The sequence below is a fragment of the Polyodon spathula genome, chromosome 12 (assembly GCF_017654505.1).
Source record: "Polyodon spathula isolate WHYD16114869_AA chromosome 12, ASM1765450v1, whole genome shotgun sequence".
NCBI lineage: Eukaryota > Metazoa > Chordata > Actinopteri > Acipenseriformes > Polyodontidae > Polyodon > Polyodon spathula.
This window is the reverse complement of record NC_054545.1, coordinates 34755245-34777834: the sequence shown is the minus strand read 5'-3', so window position 1 is coordinate 34777834 and position 22590 is coordinate 34755245. Positions and strand designations below refer to the sequence as shown.

Genomic DNA, 22590 nt, shown 5'->3' with positions numbered 1-22590 from the left:
AGGCATGTCACCCATTGAGCATGTTTGGGATGCTCTGGATCGACGTGTACGACAGAGTGTTTCAGTTCCCACCAATATCCAGCAACGTTTATATTTTTGTTCACTGTATATATGCTTTTCAGTTGAGGCACATTTCCCCAGGGTGAGTAAATTATAACCAGTTCTTTCTTATGTTTCATCGTAATAGTCCATGGTCACAGGCAGCAATGTACCGATCGTCGACTCACCTTCCCATTTCAACCAGCACCAGAATGTCCTTCTTCTCACTGTTCTCATTCTGAGAGGCAACACCTGGAAGGGAAAGAGGCTGGCCATTAATATCGCTATCAGAACCGTATACACTTTCATTGTACTAGTGAACTGCCTGCCATTTGAATATTTGTCATATATTTTTATGGCTCAGATCGTGCTGAATCTTCATTTTTGTGATTTATGGTAAGTTAATATGTCATGTACAGGGTATCATTTCTCTTAATAGAAATCCTGCAACAGGAGATGCCATGTATATAAAATGAAAGACACTGACGTGTGCCTGATTTAGTTTTTTTCACCAGGGGTGTCCAAAATTGGCCCTTTCACTCCTAGTCTTTGTTACAACCCTGTTCTAAATTGTTTAATTGAACCAATTAAACCTCCATCCAGGCCATGAAGTAGTTAATTATATAATGATGACTTAACCTGACACCCTGTATGTTTTTAAACAGTTTGTCTCATTACTTTTTTTGTAGAGCACCTTTTGATAACACAACCACGCAAGGCAGTCAGAGATAATGTTGTACAAAAAATTGACTGTTAGTTACTAACTGTACCGGACCGTGATTGGACACCCCTGTAGCCATACTGGACTGTGATTGGACACCCCTTTAACCGTATTGGACCATGATTGGACACCCCTGTAACCGTACTCGACTGTAATTGGACACCCCTGTTTCATGAACCCTGAAAGATCGTCAGCCCCTGCCCTGGCTTTCTGATCCATCCCTTGAGAAGTTGGGTCACCTCTACTCCACCCTGAGTAGACTCACTGAGTTCCTGCAGCCTCTTGAGATTGATGCTGTCCTCCGCGGCCCCGTCATTACTGGGGCAGATGAACAGGTTGGATTTCTGCAGCACGAAGTAGCCCTCCTTCCACTGCTCGGGGTCCAGCATGGCCTTGTAGCGGAGCCGGCCCACACGCTCAAACTCCCGGCCCAGCAGACAGTGACAGCTGAGCGGGGTGCACGCCTGGGGAGCAGAGCCACGGGGACAGGGTTACACATAATGCACTGTTCCCCTTTCAGACACCGTTTTTGCTTGCAAACTCACTGTTTGGATTCGAGGAACTCCAGTTATCCTGTTTCCAGGACTTGTATTTAGATTTGTATAGCCTAGCTCAATACGAATGGTGAATATATAAATCAGCTGCTTTCTAACCTAGCTGCAATAAGAGGGAAGAGACAGAACACAGTGGATCTAGCTGATACAATATCCTGTACCTTTCCTAAGGCACTCGTCCAGCTGTGCAGAGCCTCGGGACTCTCAACCCCAAACTGGTACAGCTTCTCTGAAGATAAGTAAAGCTCAAAAGTGTATCTGAATCTGTAAAAATAATACAAAAAAACAAGATCTTAAAGTACAAGCAATCAAATGACCCTAAATTAATTCACTGAACCAACTTAATCTCCTTCTTTATCAGGTTATTACCTAATGATACCTATAAACCAGGAGGACTGTGTTTGTGCTCCCGTGTTTCGTGCTTTGTATTGTCTTGGATGGCTTCACAGTGCTGCATACCTGTCAAAAGGACCAGGGCTGGTCAGTGAAGCCGGCCGGATGACTCCTAAACAGATGATGTCACTGAGCTCGATCTTCATGCTGGGCTCGGTGCTCTTGTCAGTGTCATAGAAGAGCAGGGACCTTTCCAAACAGCACCACTGCTTCTGGAACTCTGCGCACACATAACAGAACTCTGTGACCTACAACCCAATCAGCCCACCACACTGGTCAATAGTCTGTAAACCTGTAGCTCTGCGTTGTGTACCTGCAAAACTCTTGAAAACTCAGCAAACAGCAACGTACCTAGAGAAGAAATAAATGACAGCCAATCTCTTGACGGCACCTCAGTTACTGACTGTGCTTTCTGCTGCTCTGTAGGACTAGTTCATAATATAGATACCTTCTCTGGGTTTCTTTGCTGTTGTCCCTTTGCTGGTGGATCCTGACTTGTACAGGTACCCAGAATGCAACACAGACTGCATGATCTCATCGTACACACTTCCTGAGCCGCAGTCATCCGACGAGCTGAGATCTGCAGGGGTACAATAAGGGGGTGTTTACCAGTACCACTGTCCTAGGGCAGGTGCCATTCTAAAACTGATGTCACTGTGTAATGTGAGGTCTCGTAAACACGCTCCAGTTGACTGTTTTTCAGTTAATTACAGAATTAAAGGCTGGAGAAGGCAGCTTCAAAATGTGGCCCTGCGTGACTCAACCTCAAAACACAACAATAAAAATAACACCTTTTGATAAGGGAGGAATTCCAGTGTATAAACTGGTTTCAAGTACAGTCTGTTACATAGAGGGCCATATTTTTTTAAAGGATAAAAATATCAAAAACTAAATTATCAAGCTTGCTTGGTAATGAGAAATTGTACATTTTTTAAATAACTGTAGTTGGGTATAACACCTGCTGCACCTGTGCTGTAAAGGTGTGTTTCGTACAAGTTCCTGGAATTGTCATATCCGTTTGTGTCTGCTACATCAGCCTCCTCCGCCTCCACGAAGATCTGAGTCACTGTTTTGAGGAGATTCTGCTCCACAGTCGCTGCGCACAGTGCCTGGGGTGAGGAAAAGGAACCATAAGACTGGTGAGGACTGGGAGGTACAGTAGTGCTCGAGACTGAAGATTGTGGAAACTGCAATACAAACTCTGCATGGACACATCTAAAACCCATGTTACACTTCTACAGTAGATGTCCTACACTGACTCTAGAGGGACTCCTTTCTTGATATAAGAACACTGTCTCTTAACAGCTAAGGTGCAATTTAAAACAAGCTCCCCACTGTCTCTTTAAACCCTCTCTAAAGCACAATTTCAACCCTCCTAAACTTTTTAGATCCCCTAATGAAATGCAATTATATATTCTTGTGGTTCTGGAATATAAATGATTTTTCAACCAGAATTTTTATATTAATAGGGCAGCCTTGACAGTATCGCCTTCCTTGCTCAAGCTCAGGAGACTAGTGGGGGTAGACAACCCAGCAGAGGAATTCACCCATTATTTCTGACCACTAGTCCTGCCATATGCACTGTCCTACAAGAAGTGCTCCAATCTTAAGCAGAGCCATTTCTGTTCTTGCACCTTGAGCAGCTCCTCCTGTGTATTGAAGTGGGGGTGGAGGCGCCGGTACTTTCCATCCCGGTACTTGAGCCCGATGAACTCTCTGCGCTGGTCCGGAGGAGCATCGGTCTCCAATTCTTCACCAGAGGGGAGCCGAGCCGCCCAGAATGCATTGGCCTTCTCATTCCCCAGCATGATGAAGAGCTGGAACAAGCACACAGACACACTGGGGGTGGTGTTCAAGACATACTGACTTCACAGCTACTGGAATTATCTTATCTGCTTAACGCACAGCTTCGAGTGGTTGTTTCTGAGGTTACTGGAATGATACTTTGTGTTAAATCTTAAGAAAGTGTTAAATCTTAAGAAAGCTATCTTACATAAAATGCTTCCAAGCTTTTTTTTCCTCTCTCTTAAAATATCATATTGAAAATGACACCACAACCACCCTTGAAATCACTGCTGGTTCTCACCTGGACTATTTCATTGCTCCACACACTGGTATCCAGTTTCAGGCTCTGAACTTTAGAAATGGTGGTGCCCAGTCCTCTGTGCTGACCTTGAGATAGAAAAGACCAAAAGACCAATATTTTACAGAACAGCTGGAGTCAGGATTCAGATGTATTCTGAGGAAGAGCTACACAGGGCTTGGGGCTGCACTCAGGTCTCATTTGAAATTCTAATACACTCCTGCAATGCGAGAGCCTGATTTTAAAGAGACATGTGCCTACTGTCCCATTTGGTTTCTACAGGCTTGTGTTTGTTAAAGATCTGTAGATGACTTTAAGACGACACGACTCATACAAAGCAATGAGGATGACATTTGTGGCATGGACTGACCTGCACAGTTCTTGCAGATGATCACGCAGAGGTTGATGGAGGCCCAGTCTGGGTTGTAAGCCTTGCAGTCCGCACAGGTCCTGTTGGAGCGGTTGGACCAGATCTTCTCAGCCACTTCGTAATCAGAGAGGGTCTCTGCGATGGACTCCTGCAAAGCCTCCATCCACTCCTTCTTCTCACGCTCTGACTCCGCGGTGAAGCTGCCCAGAGACACCGTCACGTTAAAACACTCATAAAAAACATAAGCAAGAAATTTCAAGTCAAACCGCTGGTAAATGACTAGTTATTCTCTGTGAACAAGAGATTAAAAATAATACTGTACCGTCAACACGAAATCATTAATTATAACCCACCCTACAAAGAAACCAGTGGGTGACGGGACTACAGCTATTCAGAGTAGCCAGGCCTTACCTGAACACTTTAAAGGGGGATATCAGCTCAAAGCTCTTGCTTTTGTTGTCTCTGATCGTTGAACCGCGGACGTCGATCAAAGTTATTCCAATTCCATTTTTAAAACCCTACGAGGAAACAGAAAGGAGATGGGTATTTATAGAGCTGAATTATTATACAACTCAGTTAAACACATGAACAACTGCAGGGTAACTGAGTCCATTTCAAATGCCACTTGTATGAACAGATGAGTGTACTGTGTCACTGGCATGTGTAGACAGCCAGTGATAAAAGTCAGTGATATGTTGGCAGTCTGGCAGTGGTGGTCGTTAGCTCTGGTTCCAGACTGACTAGTCCTGTGTGGGATATGTGTGTGTTCATCCCATGGTGCCGCACAGTTAGCAGCCCCCTCCAAGGGGCTCACCTGCTCATTCTTGTGCAGCCACACTTGGTCAGTGTTGATGGCAACGTAGACCTTGGACTTGGTTCCCTTCAGCTCCAGGTAGCCACTCTTCTGGCAGTGGCTGCCCGGCCCGAACCGAGGCCTGGAGAAGACCAGCTGATCCTTGACTCTGTTCTGCAGTGTGCTGGACCACTCATTCCGCTGTGCTGCAGAGACAAACCAGGACAGTTACCTACCTACCTACCTACAGTTTATGAATGTATCTGTTACAATACAGTATTTGCACAAGCATATTGATATTATATTGATATATATATATATATATATATATATATATATATATATATATATATATATATATATATATATATATATATATATATATATATATATATATATATAAATATGATGAGGAGAGAGCTGGCAGTGAACCCAGGGATCCCCGCTCAGGCATCACTCACCTTCAGTGTCGGCGCGGAACACAAACGTCCTTTGGCTCGTGACGATCTCAAACTTATTGTCCTTCGCTGTGCGAGCCATCTGGATTGCTGCCAGAGGGATCACTCCTTTAGGGTAGACTTCCTACCGAGGGAAACAGGAGAGTGGAGCTGAAACAATCATATATATATATACACACATACACACACACACAGCTGTGGCCATATATACAGCTTTGGCAATGGGTATCATTTTACTTTATGAAGCAAAATTAGTTAATTCTATAGGGTGATGGAAAACTTTTTAGTCTACATTTTTTCAATGAATCCTTTCTCTTAGCTGGATCAAACATCTATTTTCTTATTTACAACGGTACACTGAGGGAACTGGGCTATATAAAGGAACTGGTGCTTTATCGTGCATACAGATAAGGGTGGTAGTGGCTCCTCATTTCACACAGCTCGATGAATGAGGAAGGAAGCAGCGTGGCACACAGAAAGCATAGGCTTGCGCTTTACCTTGTCGTTGCTGAAGTACATCAGATTCTTCCCGTCAAACTTGACAAAGCGTTTCTGGAATACATAGTTCCTATATGAGTGGAGGAGAAACAGAAAAGAGTAGACAGAAGTAAAACATCTGCCTCCATAACTGCCTGCTGCTTTATACATGAATGATTAATAATGGGTCATGTCTTCACTGGCAGGGATTCTGTAGTGTATTCAAACTGCTTCTTTATGCTGTGCGTCAGTTTCAGTCACCACTGGCAGGAAGCTGATCTGACATATTTTGACAGAGGGCTGATTTCTGGCAGTTGCTTCCATAACCAGGCCATTGCACACAGTAGTTACAGTGGTGCACAGGTCCTCTCATGTCATTTCCAATAGCATTAGTAACAGTAACTGCATTCCAAACCCTTGAGTGGCAGGGCTGAGCGACTGCATGTAAAAATGTGTACATTATGTGCTTTTTATGTGTCAGCAGATTGGACACCTCTGCTCTACAGAAATGTTATCTAATGGTCTAATGAAGTATCGGTTCTAAGACTCCACCCCACACCCCACCAGGGGGCGGGTCCCCCTGTCGAAAACGGTCTACCGGGGGACAGGTCGTCGCGTTCCAGCCAGCCGCTGATGATGGGCTGGGCCCTATCGGGGAGGGAGGTGAAGCTGGCGTAGGGGGAGATGGTCAGGTCGTCTCCCATCTCGTCAGCGTACATGTCTAGGGGGAGGGAGAAGCTCTGGCTGGGAGCATGGTGCTCCCCCACTGTGGAGTAGCCTTCAGACTCGCTGAGGAGGATTTGGGAAATCCGCTGTTCCTTCAAGAGAGCTTTCCGTCTGGAAAACAGCAGCACATTTACAAACCCCAGGCAAGGAATAATTGAACCCTCAAATTGAACTGCTGTGAATCCTGGCATGTACACAATTATTAGTACGTGCTAGCTGAAATCACATAATGCCGGTTTAGCCCTGCAAATGCAACTATGTAGGATGTGCAACCTCCTTTCAAACTGTTTTGTGTAACATTAGCAAATGACTTCCCTTGAGTGATGTAATGATGCTAAGCTGTGCCGCACTTCTACTGAAATGGTACAGAAGCAGGCAATACTGCACTGGAGCACAGGTCAGAATGTATTTTAAACTGCTGTCTAAATGTCTGCTGCATTATCGCTGTTCTTTGCAGCAGCTCTCTGCATCGCCACTGTAGTTATACCAGTTTGAGCTGCTCAGATGGTGTCTATTTTGTAATGTTATTTATTCTTACCCAGAATCCCCCTCATCGTCCTGTTTGCAGTGTCCAGTGCCCTCAGTCTGAGCTCGAGTAGCCTAAGTGAGACATGAAAAAGAGATCATTCATCATGGAGACATGAAAAAGAGGTCATTCGTCATGGATGCTTAAAGAATATGCTGGCTTCCCTCCCTATATCAATATATATATATATATATATATATATATATATATATATATATATATATATATATATATATATATATATATATATATATACACACACACACACACACACACACACACACACACACACACACACACACACACTTGAGGATGAGACTGTTCATTAAAATCTCTGGCATTTACTATCCAGGGATACCAAGACATTTAGTAAGAAAAAGATTAGTTAACTGTTAACTGGCAACAAACTCCCCATCCTCAGTTTTAATGCTCTCCTAGATAAAGGAGAACTTTTCGGGGTACCATTCTACTTGTGAAATGTCTTGCTCATTAAAATATTCTGCATATTTGTAAAAAGGATATGATTATCAGGGTATTTAGTAAGTAAAGAGGTCTGAGTGAGGAATAATGGGCAATACAAACCCCACGCACTCGAACCTTTTGTTCCCGATTAGATCTGTCTCTCTGGAATACAGTTTCACAGTATGGGCTGATCACTTCCTCCTGGTGAACTACAGAAAAAAGGGAAGCCTCTCTGAATGAAATGTCCCCTTTTAAGGAACATAAACAGGAATAGCTAAAAGCACAAAACTAAATACATGTGACACTGCTGGCATAGTACAATGCATACAGGGCTGGAATCCACATTGCATTTCAAATCATCTGTGTAAGACATGCATCTTCAAAGCACACTAATTCACGAGGATGCATGTGGATTGATTTCATAGCAAAAAAGCCTACAGCAGGAGAGGATGGCCATATTCAAAACTGGTATCTGTCAGTACAGAGAGGGTTGTTACTGTGTAAACTAGGCTGGCAGCAGGATTACAGTTTAAATTGAATAGAGGACTCACCCAGGATTCTCTTGGTAGGCACAGGTACTGATGGGGGCTCACCATCACTGCCTTTTAAAGTGCTGAAAAACGAAAGAGTGGATTCTTGTAAGTAAGGTTTAAAGCATAAGGTAAAGAAGGCAGAAGGCAGTTTATTCTTGCAGCCCAGTAGTACCGATACCATTGGATCAGTGCTATTGGGACACCCTATACTGTACTGCAAAGTCTAGCTGACTGAAACTAATCTAATGTACAGGTGGAAGTTTTAGTTCTGTTCTGCAAGTCATCTGCTCAGTATGACTTACAAGCAATATCCATAACTGCACAAGAGCAATTACAGCAAGTCTTGAATCCCTACACAGTGCAGTATAAAAAAGGTGATAAAAGACAGAGGGCATTATACTGAGAGTTACATTTCTTCTCTCCTTAAATATGGATAGGAATCATGAAGCATCAAGAACTAATTAAAGAATTAGAGGGGGCAGACTATTAAAAGAATACTGAACTGAGACCCGTGCTGAAATTGATATTGTTTAGAGATGCCTCATGTTGAGTTGTAGTGCCTTCTTTAGAAAACCTATTGCCATATAATAATGTACTACATAACATACGAATACAGGTTTCCAGTCGAATAATATCATAAACTTAAGAGTGAAAAACTCGCTGGTCAAACTGAAATCTCCAAGCTAAAGGTCAGAAGACCTGCCTTTAAAATATGTGTACATGTGGTGCAGACAGCATATAGGGGCACCTTTATTTTGTTCTAATCTGGAGGATTTGTATAGCTAAATGGTTCTACTGCAGAATTTGGACTGTTTTGGAAGACAATAAGGCAGCTGTTAAATTTTAAACTTTTTATGTTGCTGGCTGCTCTTATATTGAGGTGTTGTCCACTTACAGTATTTAATGATTCATAAAAGGAAAGGTCTGCTCTGGTTAGAAAAACAAAGCTGGGGCCAGCCTAAATGACATCAAAGTGCACTGCTGGATGCTAACCAACCACGCAAGTCAACACCGTAATCAGTGAAGGAAGTTTGTTTCTTGATTAACGATCAGGGAGATGTGGTGCAATTAAACTAAAGTGCCTTGATGTCTTGTAAATCACTATATAAGCTGTTCCTCGTCAAAGCTGTGACTCTCTTAAGCCCCTTTCATACTGGCATGCTCTACCCGAGTCGGAACCTACCTGAGTCAAGACCCAGTGTCATGTGGGTTGGGTGCGTGATTTTACACGGGGGTGACAGACGCGTGTACACAATGTGAATGTAAATGACCCGGAAGCAACTTATTACAGACGCTTCCATCCAAGCTTCTCTGGATTGAACAGTCAACCCAACTGTTGACTAGAGTAAATGTTTCATCATCTCTGCTGCAATCTGGCTCATGGAGTGTCTCAACCAATAAAAATATGGCTAAACAGAATAAGTAGAAATATTCCTTGTGGACGTGAAACCTTCATACAGGCATGGCTGTTTGTTATTTCATCAGCTTACTAACTGCCATTTCGCTCAACCAGGGTCAAAGCATGTTGACCCACATTGTGAGGTGGGTCGCTGCTACCTGGGTTAACCTGGGTATGACCCAGGTACGTGGTTTCATACTGCGTGGGATTATAATCCAGGCAGCCAGAACCCGGTTATGGATGCGGGTAAAGTGCCAGCGTGAAAGGAGCTGTAGTTTGCAATGCCAACAATGGGTTCTGTTTTAATTAGAATGGATTCAATGCTGGAGCTTTTTCTTCTGTCAGTTTATGATACAGGATATCCATTTTGTAATTTTTAATGTACAATGGATCATTTCTGTCTCTGTATTCTAATATGAGAGGGATCTTTTTTCCCCCTTTGGTACATAACTGAATAACAGACTCAGATAAATATGCTTATTGCCACTGGACACTTGTAACCTTCAATTCTCATTCCTTTTATAAATAGATATCCCTCCTCCAACTGGCTCTGGTTGTAAAAGCTTGTGGGTGCTGTAGCTCCAAAAAAGAGCCCTGTCTTTCAAGGTCATTTTGTGTGCAAACTATACAACCAATAACAATACAGAGAATGGTTCAGTACCTTTCACAGTTCTGCAAAAGAGCATTTCAGTGGTAGGCAACATTGAAATATTTAAATTTCCCTTAACCCACCCCCCCTTGGTTCTGTGTAACTGGAGAGAATCCCTCAAAATTACAAGGACACATTTTCCCTTGAAATTTGCTGCTGAACTCTGACCACTTCCTGAGATTGTCTTCAACTGGCCTGTCCCTTAGAAAAGTTTACCATGGTATTCTTTACAATGCTTGCCTCTGCTCTACTATGCTTTCGCTTTGCTTTATTACACTTTGCTGTGCTTTTACTGTGGTAAATAAAAGGGGTATGCCTATCTCTCTCACTTCAATGACTGATCAGTGTTAAAGTGTACCAGCTCTACTGACCACAGAAGCATTAACTCAAACTATTTCTTTTGATCTGTGTTTTCTTTACTCCTCCACAGACATGCCAAACATTCCCAACCCAGCGGCTACACTTCTCCATTGTTTCTGAAAAGTTGTGTGCAATCCTTTGTTATCGTTACTTGGACAGTCCAGCAACTGTACATCTGTAGCAATTAGTGTGATTTGCTTTTCCTTTGCGTCATGCTGTTCCCACAACAAATCATCCTACAATGGAGAGAGTCTGAGCAAATCAAAGATACTTCAATGACACTACAATGATACTACAAAGATACTACAATAATACTACAAGGTGCACACAATGTAAAAAGAAGGACAAATACATAAGTAAACATCATCTGTCACACGGGCGTATTCAAAAACAATACTTCAGCATTCAAATAAGCATGCTTTCTCAAGATGAGCAATCACATGTAATTGAACTTCTATTGAAAATCTATACCTAATTGACGCATAAAATGTAGAGTTGGGGGTAGAGATAATGCTGCTAATGCTTCTTTCTAAAGCAAACAATGGCTTGAATTGACAAGGGAGAGGAGAGAGTTCAACAGAACAATGTGTGCTGGCACTGCAGCAGTAGGCAGGATAATACCTCTGTGAACTACCGCACTACTTCCTTTGATGTAGAAAAAAGTGCCCAGGACACAAACTGCACAAATATAGAGCTTGCTTTTACTGAGACAGACTTACCAGGATTTCTCCAGGGATGAGCTGGCTTCCAGTCTAGCTGGGGGCAGTGGGACGGGTCTGTTCTTGCGCATCTCCAGCGCACTCGCTGTAACACCCGTCTGACTCTGGCTGAGGCCTGCGTAAATCTCATTGGAGATCATTTCCATTCCTGGATAAGGAGGTGTGGGCAGGGTGGTGCCGGCCACCTCCCCAAAGCTGCAGCAGGAGCCGGGGGAGGATGAGAGAGCTGAGGTGCTGAGCTTGTCCTGTTCTTCTCTGCCAGGTGAGCCCTGCCCTGTGAAACTGGCCGGGGGGATCCCCCTGTGGATTCGAGGAGGAACTGGAGGTAGGTTCCCTGCAGACTGCTCTTCCTTCGCTAGGGACTCCAGCGAGCCACAGTTTGACAAACTGTCCTCTCCCGGTTCAGAGCCACGCTCCTCAGCATCAGTGCTAGATTCCCCTGGAGCGAAGTCTTCTAGAATGATGAAGGAGTTTGAAGTGCATTTCTGTGGGGGTTCTGTCGGAGGTTCTGTTTTTGGTTTGTTGAAAATCGTTCTGGGCTTGGGGATTGGCTTCTCGACAGCTTCTGCCTGATCTCTGTGCGATTCTGTGGTTGCACCAGGGATGTCTGGAAGGCAGTTGTTGGGAAGCCCCTTTGGATCCCAGGGGGATGCCAGTTCCTCTGGAGGTGCTTCGTCATGAGCAGGATCTGGCTGAGGCCCGTCCCAAAACGGCTCGATGTCTTGTGGTAAATCCCCCTGCGGGACCTGCTGCGCGAGTTTCAAAATCCGTTTCCGGTGGCCTGTAGCTGTTATCCCCATCTGGACGAGTTTTTCATTGTCAAGGTGGATGAAGTCTTTAGCCGTGTGGAAGCCATGCTGCCTGAAGCTGTCTTGGTACCTTTCCAGATGAATGCTCAGAAGCAGCTCCCCAACATCAGCATCCCCGGAGTCTTCATCCCAAGACTTCATGGCAACCCCGATCTTCAGAGCCACCCAGTTACCAAGTGTACACCCAAAAGTGGTCACTCAAATGCGAATTACATGTCTCCTTCATCTGAAACAATATATATAAAAAACTGTTAAAAAGTCACAGCAGTAGTACATGTTGCTAGATACCCCTGAGCACAATATGAATAACAAAAATCAAAAAAACATTTTGACTTCTCTGTCACTGTGGAACTAGTCAGGAAGTGACCTGACAGATAATGGTGTATACAGATGTTGGTTACATTTATTTTTTATTTCATGCTATTTTCATGATGCCTTGTTTGAAGCCCAGATCTTGACAAAAAGGTATCTCCCCCTTATCATATTTTACCACTTACAATGTAATGAAAAGACCACGTTGAGGGCTGCCTAGGCCATTACAGGTTGCCAAGGTGCGAGTCAAATCAAGGGTTTGCTGTGCAGTCCTACAGTTTTTTTGGAAAACATGGATCGAGAATTGATTAGCAGTTTGCTACGCATGTGGACTTGTAAAGTTATACTGGTGTTCTTTTCTGAAAAGAGAATAATATTGCAGATCGCAGACTGTTTGGTTCAAATTGCATGTACTGGTAACAATTAATATAGCCCTTGCGTCTACAAGCTTCTTGCCCAGCATTGACTGCAAGCTAACAAGATAACAATGCTGTGGACCAGAAGGGGCGCAGGCTCTAAGACTTTTGGAATGCAAAGCATAAAGGGGCTAAAAGGCTCCCAGGGACTGGTGTTGGACCCAAAGGTTCTCAGGGAGAATAAGAGATAATGCCACTGGACTCAAAGGGTCTCAAGCAAAATGGAGAAATATGAACAAGGAAGATGACAAAAACTAGATGTATGGACCTTTTGGGGCGCCAGGGGTTTGAAGAATACACTGAGTTCAGAGGTCGTCACACAAGACTACACACACAGACACACACACACATTCACACTAAATTAAATACATATAGTATATGGTAACAGAATAATGTGTTGTACCTTCGCTATTGGTTAAATGTCAGAGAGAAAGGAGGTGGACCATCTATACAGAAGGGTATTTAATGTCATGCAAAAATTGTAAGAACGAGTAATCTGTTTGTCCTGTACCTGGGACCAGACTTCCTGCATATTTCAATAAACCTAACAACTGATTGAAGAAAAGGACTCTGTGCATTTTCTTGAATCTACTTACTCACCATCCTTTTTTTTTTAAGTTACATCAAGTTTTACTAAACTTTTTTTTTGGTACCCTCTGATCAGCTTGGTTTCTCTCATCCCTAACTTAAACACTCAATCGTGACCTATTCAGAACTACTAAAATGAATTTTGTAAACAGTGACAGATGGATTCGGTGTGGCCAGCATGTGTTTTAAAACAAGCTGCGCTGTCTGTTTGCTCCAGGTGTAGTGGAATTTAATAGAGTATGCTTTGGGCAGTGCTCATAATCAACCGGTCAAAGGTGAGTGACAGCTGAGACTGTAATGTAACCATGCAGCTGGAGTTCATGAAAGTCCTTGTTTTCCCTGAGATATAAATGAGGTCACTGTGACCTTTAAACCACAGGGTCAGGACCTCCCCTTTTCTATCATAAAAGTCATTGACTTGGAACAAAGACTAGACTAGTTTATCTGCTGACAAAGACCCCTTGTTTTCCCCTTCCAACTCCTTGCAACTCAGCCTTAAATAGAATGAGGGCTAAAATCCATTAGCTTGTCAGCAAGTCTAACAAAGGGTAATGAGGTGGCAATTAAATGTGCCTTAACTGAAGACCTATATGTAGACTACAGCTTCTTAAAACTTACTGACAGAGGCAAGGCTTCCAATTCAATGCACCTTTAGCAGGAAAAACCAAATCATTCAAATAAAAAGAGAAAATGTGTAGCAATTTTTAATTGGATACATAAGCATGGTTCATCTGTTAAAAAATATATAGGTTTTCCAAGCTACTTTAATTGGACCCATAGCACTGTGATAGTAACAATCACTGAAATGATGGTGAGTCAATAACTGAATTAGAAAATATACTGTATGTTTCTTTGGAAGGTTCCCTTGAAAAAGGAAGCATTACTTTTGTGTCATCATGCCAATTGTATCTCTTGTTAATCATAAGTGCCACTCTAATCTTCACTTAACATGCTCCATTTCAAGATTATCAGACCGGTTAGCATTTGCTCAATTTTGCACACCACTCTTTCATCAGGTTGCATATTATATTAGCTGTTTATCCCCAAAAGACACTAGATCATTTTTGTTCAACAATCCTTATCATGAATAATCTGGGTGGAATTTTACATTTCCTGCCAGCGCAACATTTATACTGTGAAGCATTCCAGGGCAATTCTTCATTCAGCTTGTAAAGACAGCAGCATAATATTGAAAACAGGGCTGAGCAAACCACATTCTGGGAGACAAACTTAGCTCCTGAAGAAGAAAAAAAAAATACTGACTGCAGGTTATTTAAGAAAAATTCAAAAGATTAAAAAGCAACGTAAACCCATTTCACTGATATGGCCCAACATACATACAGTACCTGTAAACCAAAATGTTCAGAAGATACAGTATCTTACATAAAAATGGTTTAAAGTGTACGAAACGTTTAATATCCGCAATTCCAAAGAAATACATATCAGGATTTGCACACTTTTAAAATATTTAATAAGTAGCTAATTAACGCTTGGTTCATTAAGGGTCCTATTCTATTAACAAATGGGTCAATTTGATCAGCTTTATCCTGAAGGACACAGTCAAGACCTTGTTAGATCATTTTACAGAACTGGGGAAACCCCCCTTGTTTGTATTAACTACCTACACTTGGTTATCCAGAGATTAACCCTGGAATGAGTAGTTGGTGCAATTCCTTGGTGCTGCAAAATGCTCTTAAAATCCAGCTGTGGTTTATCCCGATGGGATATACAGTAGGTTGATGTTAGTATTCAGACTGGCCGCTGTTTAGAACAGAACAAGAGGGCCCTTTGTCTCATAACTAAAGGGTTAACGATTGTTATGAGCTGAGATGTGGGGTTCTGTTAAAAATTTAAATGTCATGAGAAAACAACAGCACCCAACTTTAGTTTCCCATGGAAACAGAGGGAGAGAAAAAAAAAAATAATAATTTGGCAAGAATGGCTACATCCTGCATTCCCATTTGGTCCTCTGCACAGTAATCATTATCATCTTTGTTTTTGAGTTACTGTACACTGGACCAGCCCCTCCCCAAACACAGCCATTCCAAGTTGGATTTATATCAGGCTCATGGCAAGGTGGCTGAAGATGTTTTGGACTGCTCTTTATTTGTACCGTCACCTCCCACACTTACACTTCTGAGCCAGAAACAGCTGGGTAATTCCAATGGGGTTAAATGTTCCACAGTCAGGACCTTAACAACAAAAAACAGAAGAGAGCAGTTCAACGTTTGGTAGACCTCGCGTGCTAGTGATAGAATGGTGTCATAACAGTTAATCTGTGATAGATGCAACTCAAAATAAAGAACCAGAGACGAAAAGAAATGGCAGTGAGGAAGTAACTTTTAAATAGTGCCTTTGGCCTGAGTTTGGCTGGTATGTCTGTAGAACTCAGCTCTTGGGAACAGCCTGCTTCTGAAAATCTCAAGGCCTGAGCGAGGCCCAGCATCAGAGCTCCTCTTGGGACAGACATCATTCTGCTCCAGGACCTTTGGGACCATCGGAATGCTGAAGGTATTTGTACTCAGCGCCGAACAGCGGTGTTAATAGCTAATATTGTTCAAACGGTTATTCTGTTTTTAGAAGGCACTGCTTAAATATCCATGTCAAGTTTAGTACAGTTCTAATTTTACTAAGTGTTATTCCATTGTTAATGTCACCAAAAACAAATATAAAACTCATTAATCACACACTTTACTTAAAGTTTCTGAAGAAGGCTCTGAAGGTTTCTGAAATTATACATTGCTCTTAAAACAGCTGTGATGTTATCCCATGTTTGTTTTTACAGTGCATCTGGGTGGTAAAGTGTCTGTTGTGAGCTCGGTAGAAAAGCAAGTCTCATCCTAAACTTCCCCCTGTCTCAATCCTGCCAGGTAACATGTAGTTTCCTCATAAGTGGCTCTGTAGAGGAGTAAGGACGGAAATGCACAAGCATGCTTGAAAACAGTATTAAAGGCAGAGAAGAAGGGAGATGAGAATCTGTTGTGGTGGTAAAGTTTCCGTCAACTTTAGCACCTAACACAGCTTTTAATATTACTTTAGTTTCCCTAGTCTACAACAATATGAGTCAACATTGCAGTAAACCCATACCAGTAAGTGCATTGCAATTCCATTGAGCACAGCATATAGCAGCTTGATCCCTTTACTCTACTCAGTTTATTCCTCTGGATCCACAATCAAGTTATAGGACTCCCCTAGAGACATCACAAGCACATTTCATTTGGGTTAGTGCATTACTCAGAGGTTCTCACGTTTAAAAACCCAGACAAACTTATCTTACGCCACGCCAACTGTATCCATGACCTGTATCACTGTTTGAGCTTTTCATTTTTAACACATTTCTGCAAAAGTCTTTTCAGTGGAGAGCTGCAAGGGTACTGAACAACAGGAAGACAACATATTTTAAAACTGTAGGGTTGTAACTTTAACTGATACCATGAATAATCTCAATCAGGACATCTTTGAAAATTAGGTTATTCCTTCTTATATTACCAGCCTTTGTATAAACAATGTTATTTGGTAATAATATAGTTACAGCATCTTGTAGGATTATTAGATCATGGGAACCATACAATTTTTTTAATATACTTTAAAAAAATAATAATATAATACAGTATACACAACACATCATATTACCGCCTCTCTTGGCTCACAGATCCAATATGGCTAAATTACTGCAGCTACAGCCTGAGAGCTTCTCTATTTTACTCTCCACGGAAGCCCTGTATGGCTGTTCTTTAACTAAGGGTGCTGTTAACATGTACAAGTAATCTGCCTCTAATGATACACAGCACAGTAATTAAATTAGTCACATAGGGCAGAGCCTGGCCAGAATTGTTTTGACTTGTTTTGGAATTTGGTCACACCACAGGGAGTCCTTATCCTACATTCCTTTGAAGGAATCCCATCTTCAACATCCAAGATGTAGCATCTCAATTCCAGGTCCCATCCTCCAGCACTGTCAAATAACTCATGGGGGGGGGGGGGGGGGGGGGGGGGGGGGGGGGGGGGGGGGGGGGGGAATCATTAACACTGACAGTTCCTCTGGATATTCAGCCAGCATTTCCAGCAGAAATACAGCTGATTTAAAACTGATATTTTACAGTTGACCTGATACCATAGAATAGTGGTACTGTACCATGGCATTGCTGCAGGTTAACTGTGTATTGAGATTCCACTGGGACAGCACTGAGGAGTCCATTAGGAAACTGTGCTATCAATATTCACAAGCCCTCAGTACAGTACTCGTGAAGGCAAAGTCTCTCTGCTTACGGTACGCCGACACCTTTGCTAACACAATGCATATACAGCTGTGGACAAAAGTTTTGCATCACCCTATAGAATTAACTAATTTTGCTTCATGAAGTCGAATGAAACCTGCTGAATAATGTTAGCATACTGAATTACATACTACTTTGTACTTTTCCATACACTTAATGAAAATGAAAAATTTAAAACTGTGACATTCTGAATTCTAACATGAAATACTTTAATACTATTATGGATTCTGGCAGACTTTTGCGATATCATTATGTTAAACAAAAGATCTAAATTATGTTCATATAGTTTTTTGTTTTGTTTTTTGTTTTATTCCTAAAATTCTAGGTGATGCAAAACTTTTGACCACAGCTGTATGTTTTGTGTGTGTGATTAGTGTTAAGAAACATTAAATTATATAAATCCATTTTATTTTTCGTTTTTTTTTTTTTTTTTTTTTTTTTTTCCGTGTATGAGTCAACAGTGTTATCTGTGTTTGCCATCTCCGTGCTGTTGCCCTCTGATTCCCACAACCCTGACGCCTCACTTAGACTTCATCAGAGCCGTGGAAAATACAGGATACAGCTGTCTTCCAAAACCTATTAAAAACATGGACCAACACCCTCCTCCTCCCCACCTGACTGCTCTAAAAGGAAAGCAGATAAATTCCTGATGTGTGTTCAGATCAAAGATAAAAACAGCTTACTGGAGCAGCACCCTTCCCATCATGCACATAGTACAACAGACTCCAAGCGCCAAACTACAGAGAACACAATCTTATATTTACTGTTCATTTTTGTGTACTAAAACAGCTTGTTTCAAATTCCAAATTAAGGCTTTTAGAGATATCCCCACACTCCGTAACTGTTAATCTGCTATACAAATAAGACAGAAATAAATACTGGACTGCATAGCAGTTTCACCCATTCCAGGACTTAATATGAGCTTATTAGCCCCAGTGTATAGGTAACAAGCTCAGGTGTGTCTTAAACATAGTAAAACCAGGAATGGATCAAACTGCTATGCAATGGGAGTCCATTCCTGCACTCTACACTGTTGGTTATGTAGAATTTCCACAAACCAGCTCTTTTGTCTCCTCGGAACAGCCTAGTTCGTCATCGATTACAAAGATTTTTCATGAAAGAACCAATTAATCTGTATGATTTGTAACTTCAATGGAATTTTTCACTAAATATTTTTGGATTGTTTTTTTCATTTGATAAGCTTTTTCTTTCTCGCGTAAAAGGCCACTCGTGTTTATTTTAACAGTTGCTGCTGCCCATTTTAAAGGCTTGCTTAGTTCCCCAGTTTCCATCTATTGTTCAAACGCTCATTTCCTTCCTCTCTTCCTTCCCCGTTTTTGAGCAGCCTCCTGTTGCAGCTGCACTGTTATGAAGCAGTGGGACGGTCCGCTTCGAGCCGAATGTTTTCACTGAAAATCCAGGAATGACTGGGTCCTTCTCTCTCCTGTACGCAAACACTGACCCCAAACACATTCAGTAATGCATCTACACAATTCAGAAGACTTCTTGGGTTTATCAACATGTGAACAGCCTTGAGGCAAATTGCAGAAATACTGTAACAAGCAGGGCTAGCTGACAAACTGAAAGGAAAACGGGTCACAAGTCATCTGGAGAACATTGAGAAATGTAAAGAAAAAGTTCTCATTAAAAACCCTTTGTAGTGGGAGGTAAAAATGCTGCCCTATTACAGTATGCCGTAAACACAGCTTCTAAGTGTGCAAATATGACATAGAACACAACACATACAGTAGACTAGTACTATATAGTTAACAAGTCACCCAATGAACAAAATCTCAGTTTTTTTTTTTAAAGCTTATTCTATACAACATTACAGTTAATATTTGGGTTAGGGTATAATTATAACATATAAAGCAAACAAGCCTCCTTAAAGGCTGCTTCTGTTAGATGCATATGTGTACGAGCTTGTGCTGTGTGCCTGATTCAAGAAGGCCCTGCCATTGACTGTAGAAACAGCTACACAGGTCTAAGGCAACATGCCCAAAGTGTAGGGAATTAGGCAGAGGAATATGGTGTAGGGCATGAAAGGGGGCTCTAGCTAACCCACTGGCCAGCCAGCAGTGCCACAGTGCAGGCAGGGAGGGAAGGATGATGGGCACATTACCAGTCAGAATAGATAACAAAGTGGTTAGAACAACCTTTCCCGTCAGTGATTACATATGGACTGAATAATGGATCTTTGTAAAAGTACAGTAGCTTGAGACATCAATATGTATGTAGAAATATGTAACTGCAGTAAGTTTATTTCTTGGAATATCTTATGTTTAAAGAAATGGAGCCTAAAAGGGCTGAAGTGCCACTTTTGACACGGTTTCCTTTATATTTGCAGTTTCCTCGTCTTCAAATGGGAACACACACTGCATGTGGTTTGGAGTCTGACAGAGCGGGTGACCACTGCGCAAAGCATGTTATTGAAAGGAATTTAATGTAGTGGAGTTCACACCAAGCTGTGGCAGTCAAATGAGAAGGTGAATCAGGCAATCCTAAACCATATCAAGTGCTATGCTGCAATAGTGCTTCTACACATGAACAGAACACTTTGTTCAAAATGCATGGAGCTGGATTGCACCACAGCGGCACAGCAAGTTTTAAGCACTGTCATAGAAGAGGATTGTTTGCAGATAAGTAACACACCGCAGCATCAACACTGAGTAACAGGCAGTGCTGGGTGAAACAGAGATTCCAGATTCAGACCTCTGCAGGTGGGTTAAGGAAATATTAAGAGCTTGTGAAGTGTGTGATCTTGGGTTTGCACACAGCCTCCACACTGCTATCAATGCACTTGAGCAAATTTCTGTACAAACAGCAGTGGGTGGAAGACAAGAAATATACAGCAAGAAGTGAAGAATATTCCTGGGATTATGAACCCAGCATGCTGGACATTGAATTAAGCAGTGTTCCTTTCTGAAATGATTTTATAAGATCTACGCTTTTGTCAAATCTAATTATTCTGCTCTATAAAGACCTGCACCTTTAAATATTGCAGATTCAAATGCCCTAGCATCTCAGTCATGTGGATTCCTATCTATCACTCAAGCCAGCACTGCTACAGCAGACCTACATTGTCCCCTATGCAGTCAAACAGCAAACCGCGTGTCTCCTCCTCAGTAAAACATTTTGGTTTCTAATAGTCAATAAGGACACAAACAAAACCCTGGCGATAATGGAAATGCATCCTTCTGTGAAACAACAAAATTAAATGTGTTCATCCAGACATGCACAAGGAAGCTCAGACTACATGTTTTGTCTTGCGGAAAATAACCAAAACAGAATTGAAGGGACCAACGGTGGAAGCCTAGTGCATCAACCCACAGCAACACCCAACCCCCCCCCCCCCCCCCCCCCCTTAGAAGATGCGGCGTTTTTGTTTTATTCCTGCAAGTAATGAACAGTAAGAGAACTGGTCTTTCCACTGGATCAAGTATAGAGGAGCAAAGATAGAACTGGGAGAGTTCCAGAGCTCAACAATTACATAAGAATCGATGACTACCACATCTTTCTAATCAGTGGCTGAAGTACAGATTATGTTTGCATGGATTCATTTCTGCTCTCACCAGTAAGTTAATGCACCAAGCTGTCTGTATGGTGACTATCCTTGTCAACGTTTAGCACGGTATTATGCTTATGGTTATGCTATGAATTTACCATAGTTTATCCTGGTTTGCCATGTTTAATAATATGCTTTTCCATACATTGCTATTCTTTACCATGCTTTCACTGTGACGTATTACACTTTGCTATGTTTTTACTATGGTAAAATTGTATTAAATAAATAAATAAATAAATAAACAGTAAATGAGTCTCGCTACCCCTAATTAAGAAGAACGTGACAGAGTTTGCAATGTGACTAGTTTTACTGTACAGGCACAATCAGAAACAGTAACAATTAGGGTTCACTTTCACTTAACACAACACTCGACACAAGAGATTTAGCCTTGAGTTTATTGAATCGTTCAATCTTATTTCATTCAACTGTCTTTCTTGTTCTACAGTGGTTAATGTTTTAGTCGAATTTTTTCACTTATCCTTTTTTTGTTTATTTGTTTTCTTATGTTTTGTAAGATCCTGCATTACAGACGCTACTTCATGTAGTTAAACGGTTCAGATATATGCATTATTAGGTGTATCTTCTGAGATGCCACACACGTACTCTGCAAAAAACGGAAAGTATACCTGACAACTACTACCAAGATAAAACAGCCACGTGTTTTTATGTTATACTCCTCTGCAACAATACCATTTGCCTTCTCGTCTAATACATCAAAGTTCTAAGCAACATTTTAAAAACGTCACTGCAGTACAGAATGCTTTTGTCACTCGACTATCGTACGCAAAAGTATTGTGTACAGTATAAACAATGTAGCAAAATAAACTCCAGTGCCTTGACACTAACCACAATCTATTTCTCACATTATTGTACAGATACACCACTACACTACAGTATCATCTGTCAAAAAAACAGTTTCAAACTATTGACTTTTGCTTACCTCTTGCGCCTTTGTCTCCAATCTCTGAATATGTCCACAGATTTATATTACATGCGTACAATTCCTTCGGCTTTTTCGAGAGTTTAATGCCAGTCACTGGTTAAGTGCCCACACCGCAGTATTTTGCTCTCAGACAATCAAGGTTTCGTTCGAAGTGGCTTTCTACAGGCTGCAACAGTCGCACAAACGTTAAAGGGGAGGGCGTCGGTCAGTAGAGTCTGCCGATTTTTTTGAACTGGTTGCAACTTTTTTTTTTTTTTTTTTTTTTTTTTTTTTTTTTTTTTTTTTTATCACCCATCCTACACGCTCACACATACAGGCGTCATAGTGGCTCATATTCAGCATTCGCAGCGCTTTGTGTGCTATTTACAGATTTTTACTGCTAACATTTTTTTTTTTTTCTGGGTGGTGCAACCTATAT

At 41.7% G+C, this 22590-nt stretch overlaps 1 protein-coding gene across 1 annotated transcript in view; it reads right to left on the bottom strand.

Moving 5' to 3' along the window:
• LOC121324109 (arf-GAP with Rho-GAP domain, ANK repeat and PH domain-containing protein 3-like) overlaps window positions 1-22380 on the bottom strand; it is a 32081-nt gene extending 9701 nt beyond the window's left edge. The window contains exons 1-19 of the mRNA XM_041265585.1: window positions 22170-22380; window positions 11263-12297; window positions 8154-8215; window positions 7723-7811; window positions 7153-7214; window positions 6480-6725; window positions 5910-5979; window positions 5415-5535; window positions 4975-5159; window positions 4572-4678; window positions 4161-4360; window positions 3794-3879; window positions 3342-3524; window positions 2666-2816; window positions 2156-2287; window positions 1774-1927; window positions 1476-1578; window positions 1026-1224; window positions 228-291 (exon numbers count right to left, since the gene is read on the bottom strand). Coding sequence (XP_041121519.1) covers window positions 228-291; window positions 1026-1224; window positions 1476-1578; window positions 1774-1927; window positions 2156-2287; window positions 2666-2816; window positions 3342-3524; window positions 3794-3879; window positions 4161-4360; window positions 4572-4678; window positions 4975-5159; window positions 5415-5535; window positions 5910-5979; window positions 6480-6725; window positions 7153-7214; window positions 7723-7811; window positions 8154-8215; window positions 11263-12212 — 3164 coding nt within the window. The 5' untranslated portion in view covers window positions 12213-12297; window positions 22170-22380. The remainder of the gene's footprint in view (window positions 1-227; window positions 292-1025; window positions 1225-1475; window positions 1579-1773; window positions 1928-2155; window positions 2288-2665; window positions 2817-3341; window positions 3525-3793; window positions 3880-4160; window positions 4361-4571; window positions 4679-4974; window positions 5160-5414; window positions 5536-5909; window positions 5980-6479; window positions 6726-7152; window positions 7215-7722; window positions 7812-8153; window positions 8216-11262; window positions 12298-22169) is intronic.
• Window positions 22381-22590: the final 210 nt, after the last annotated feature.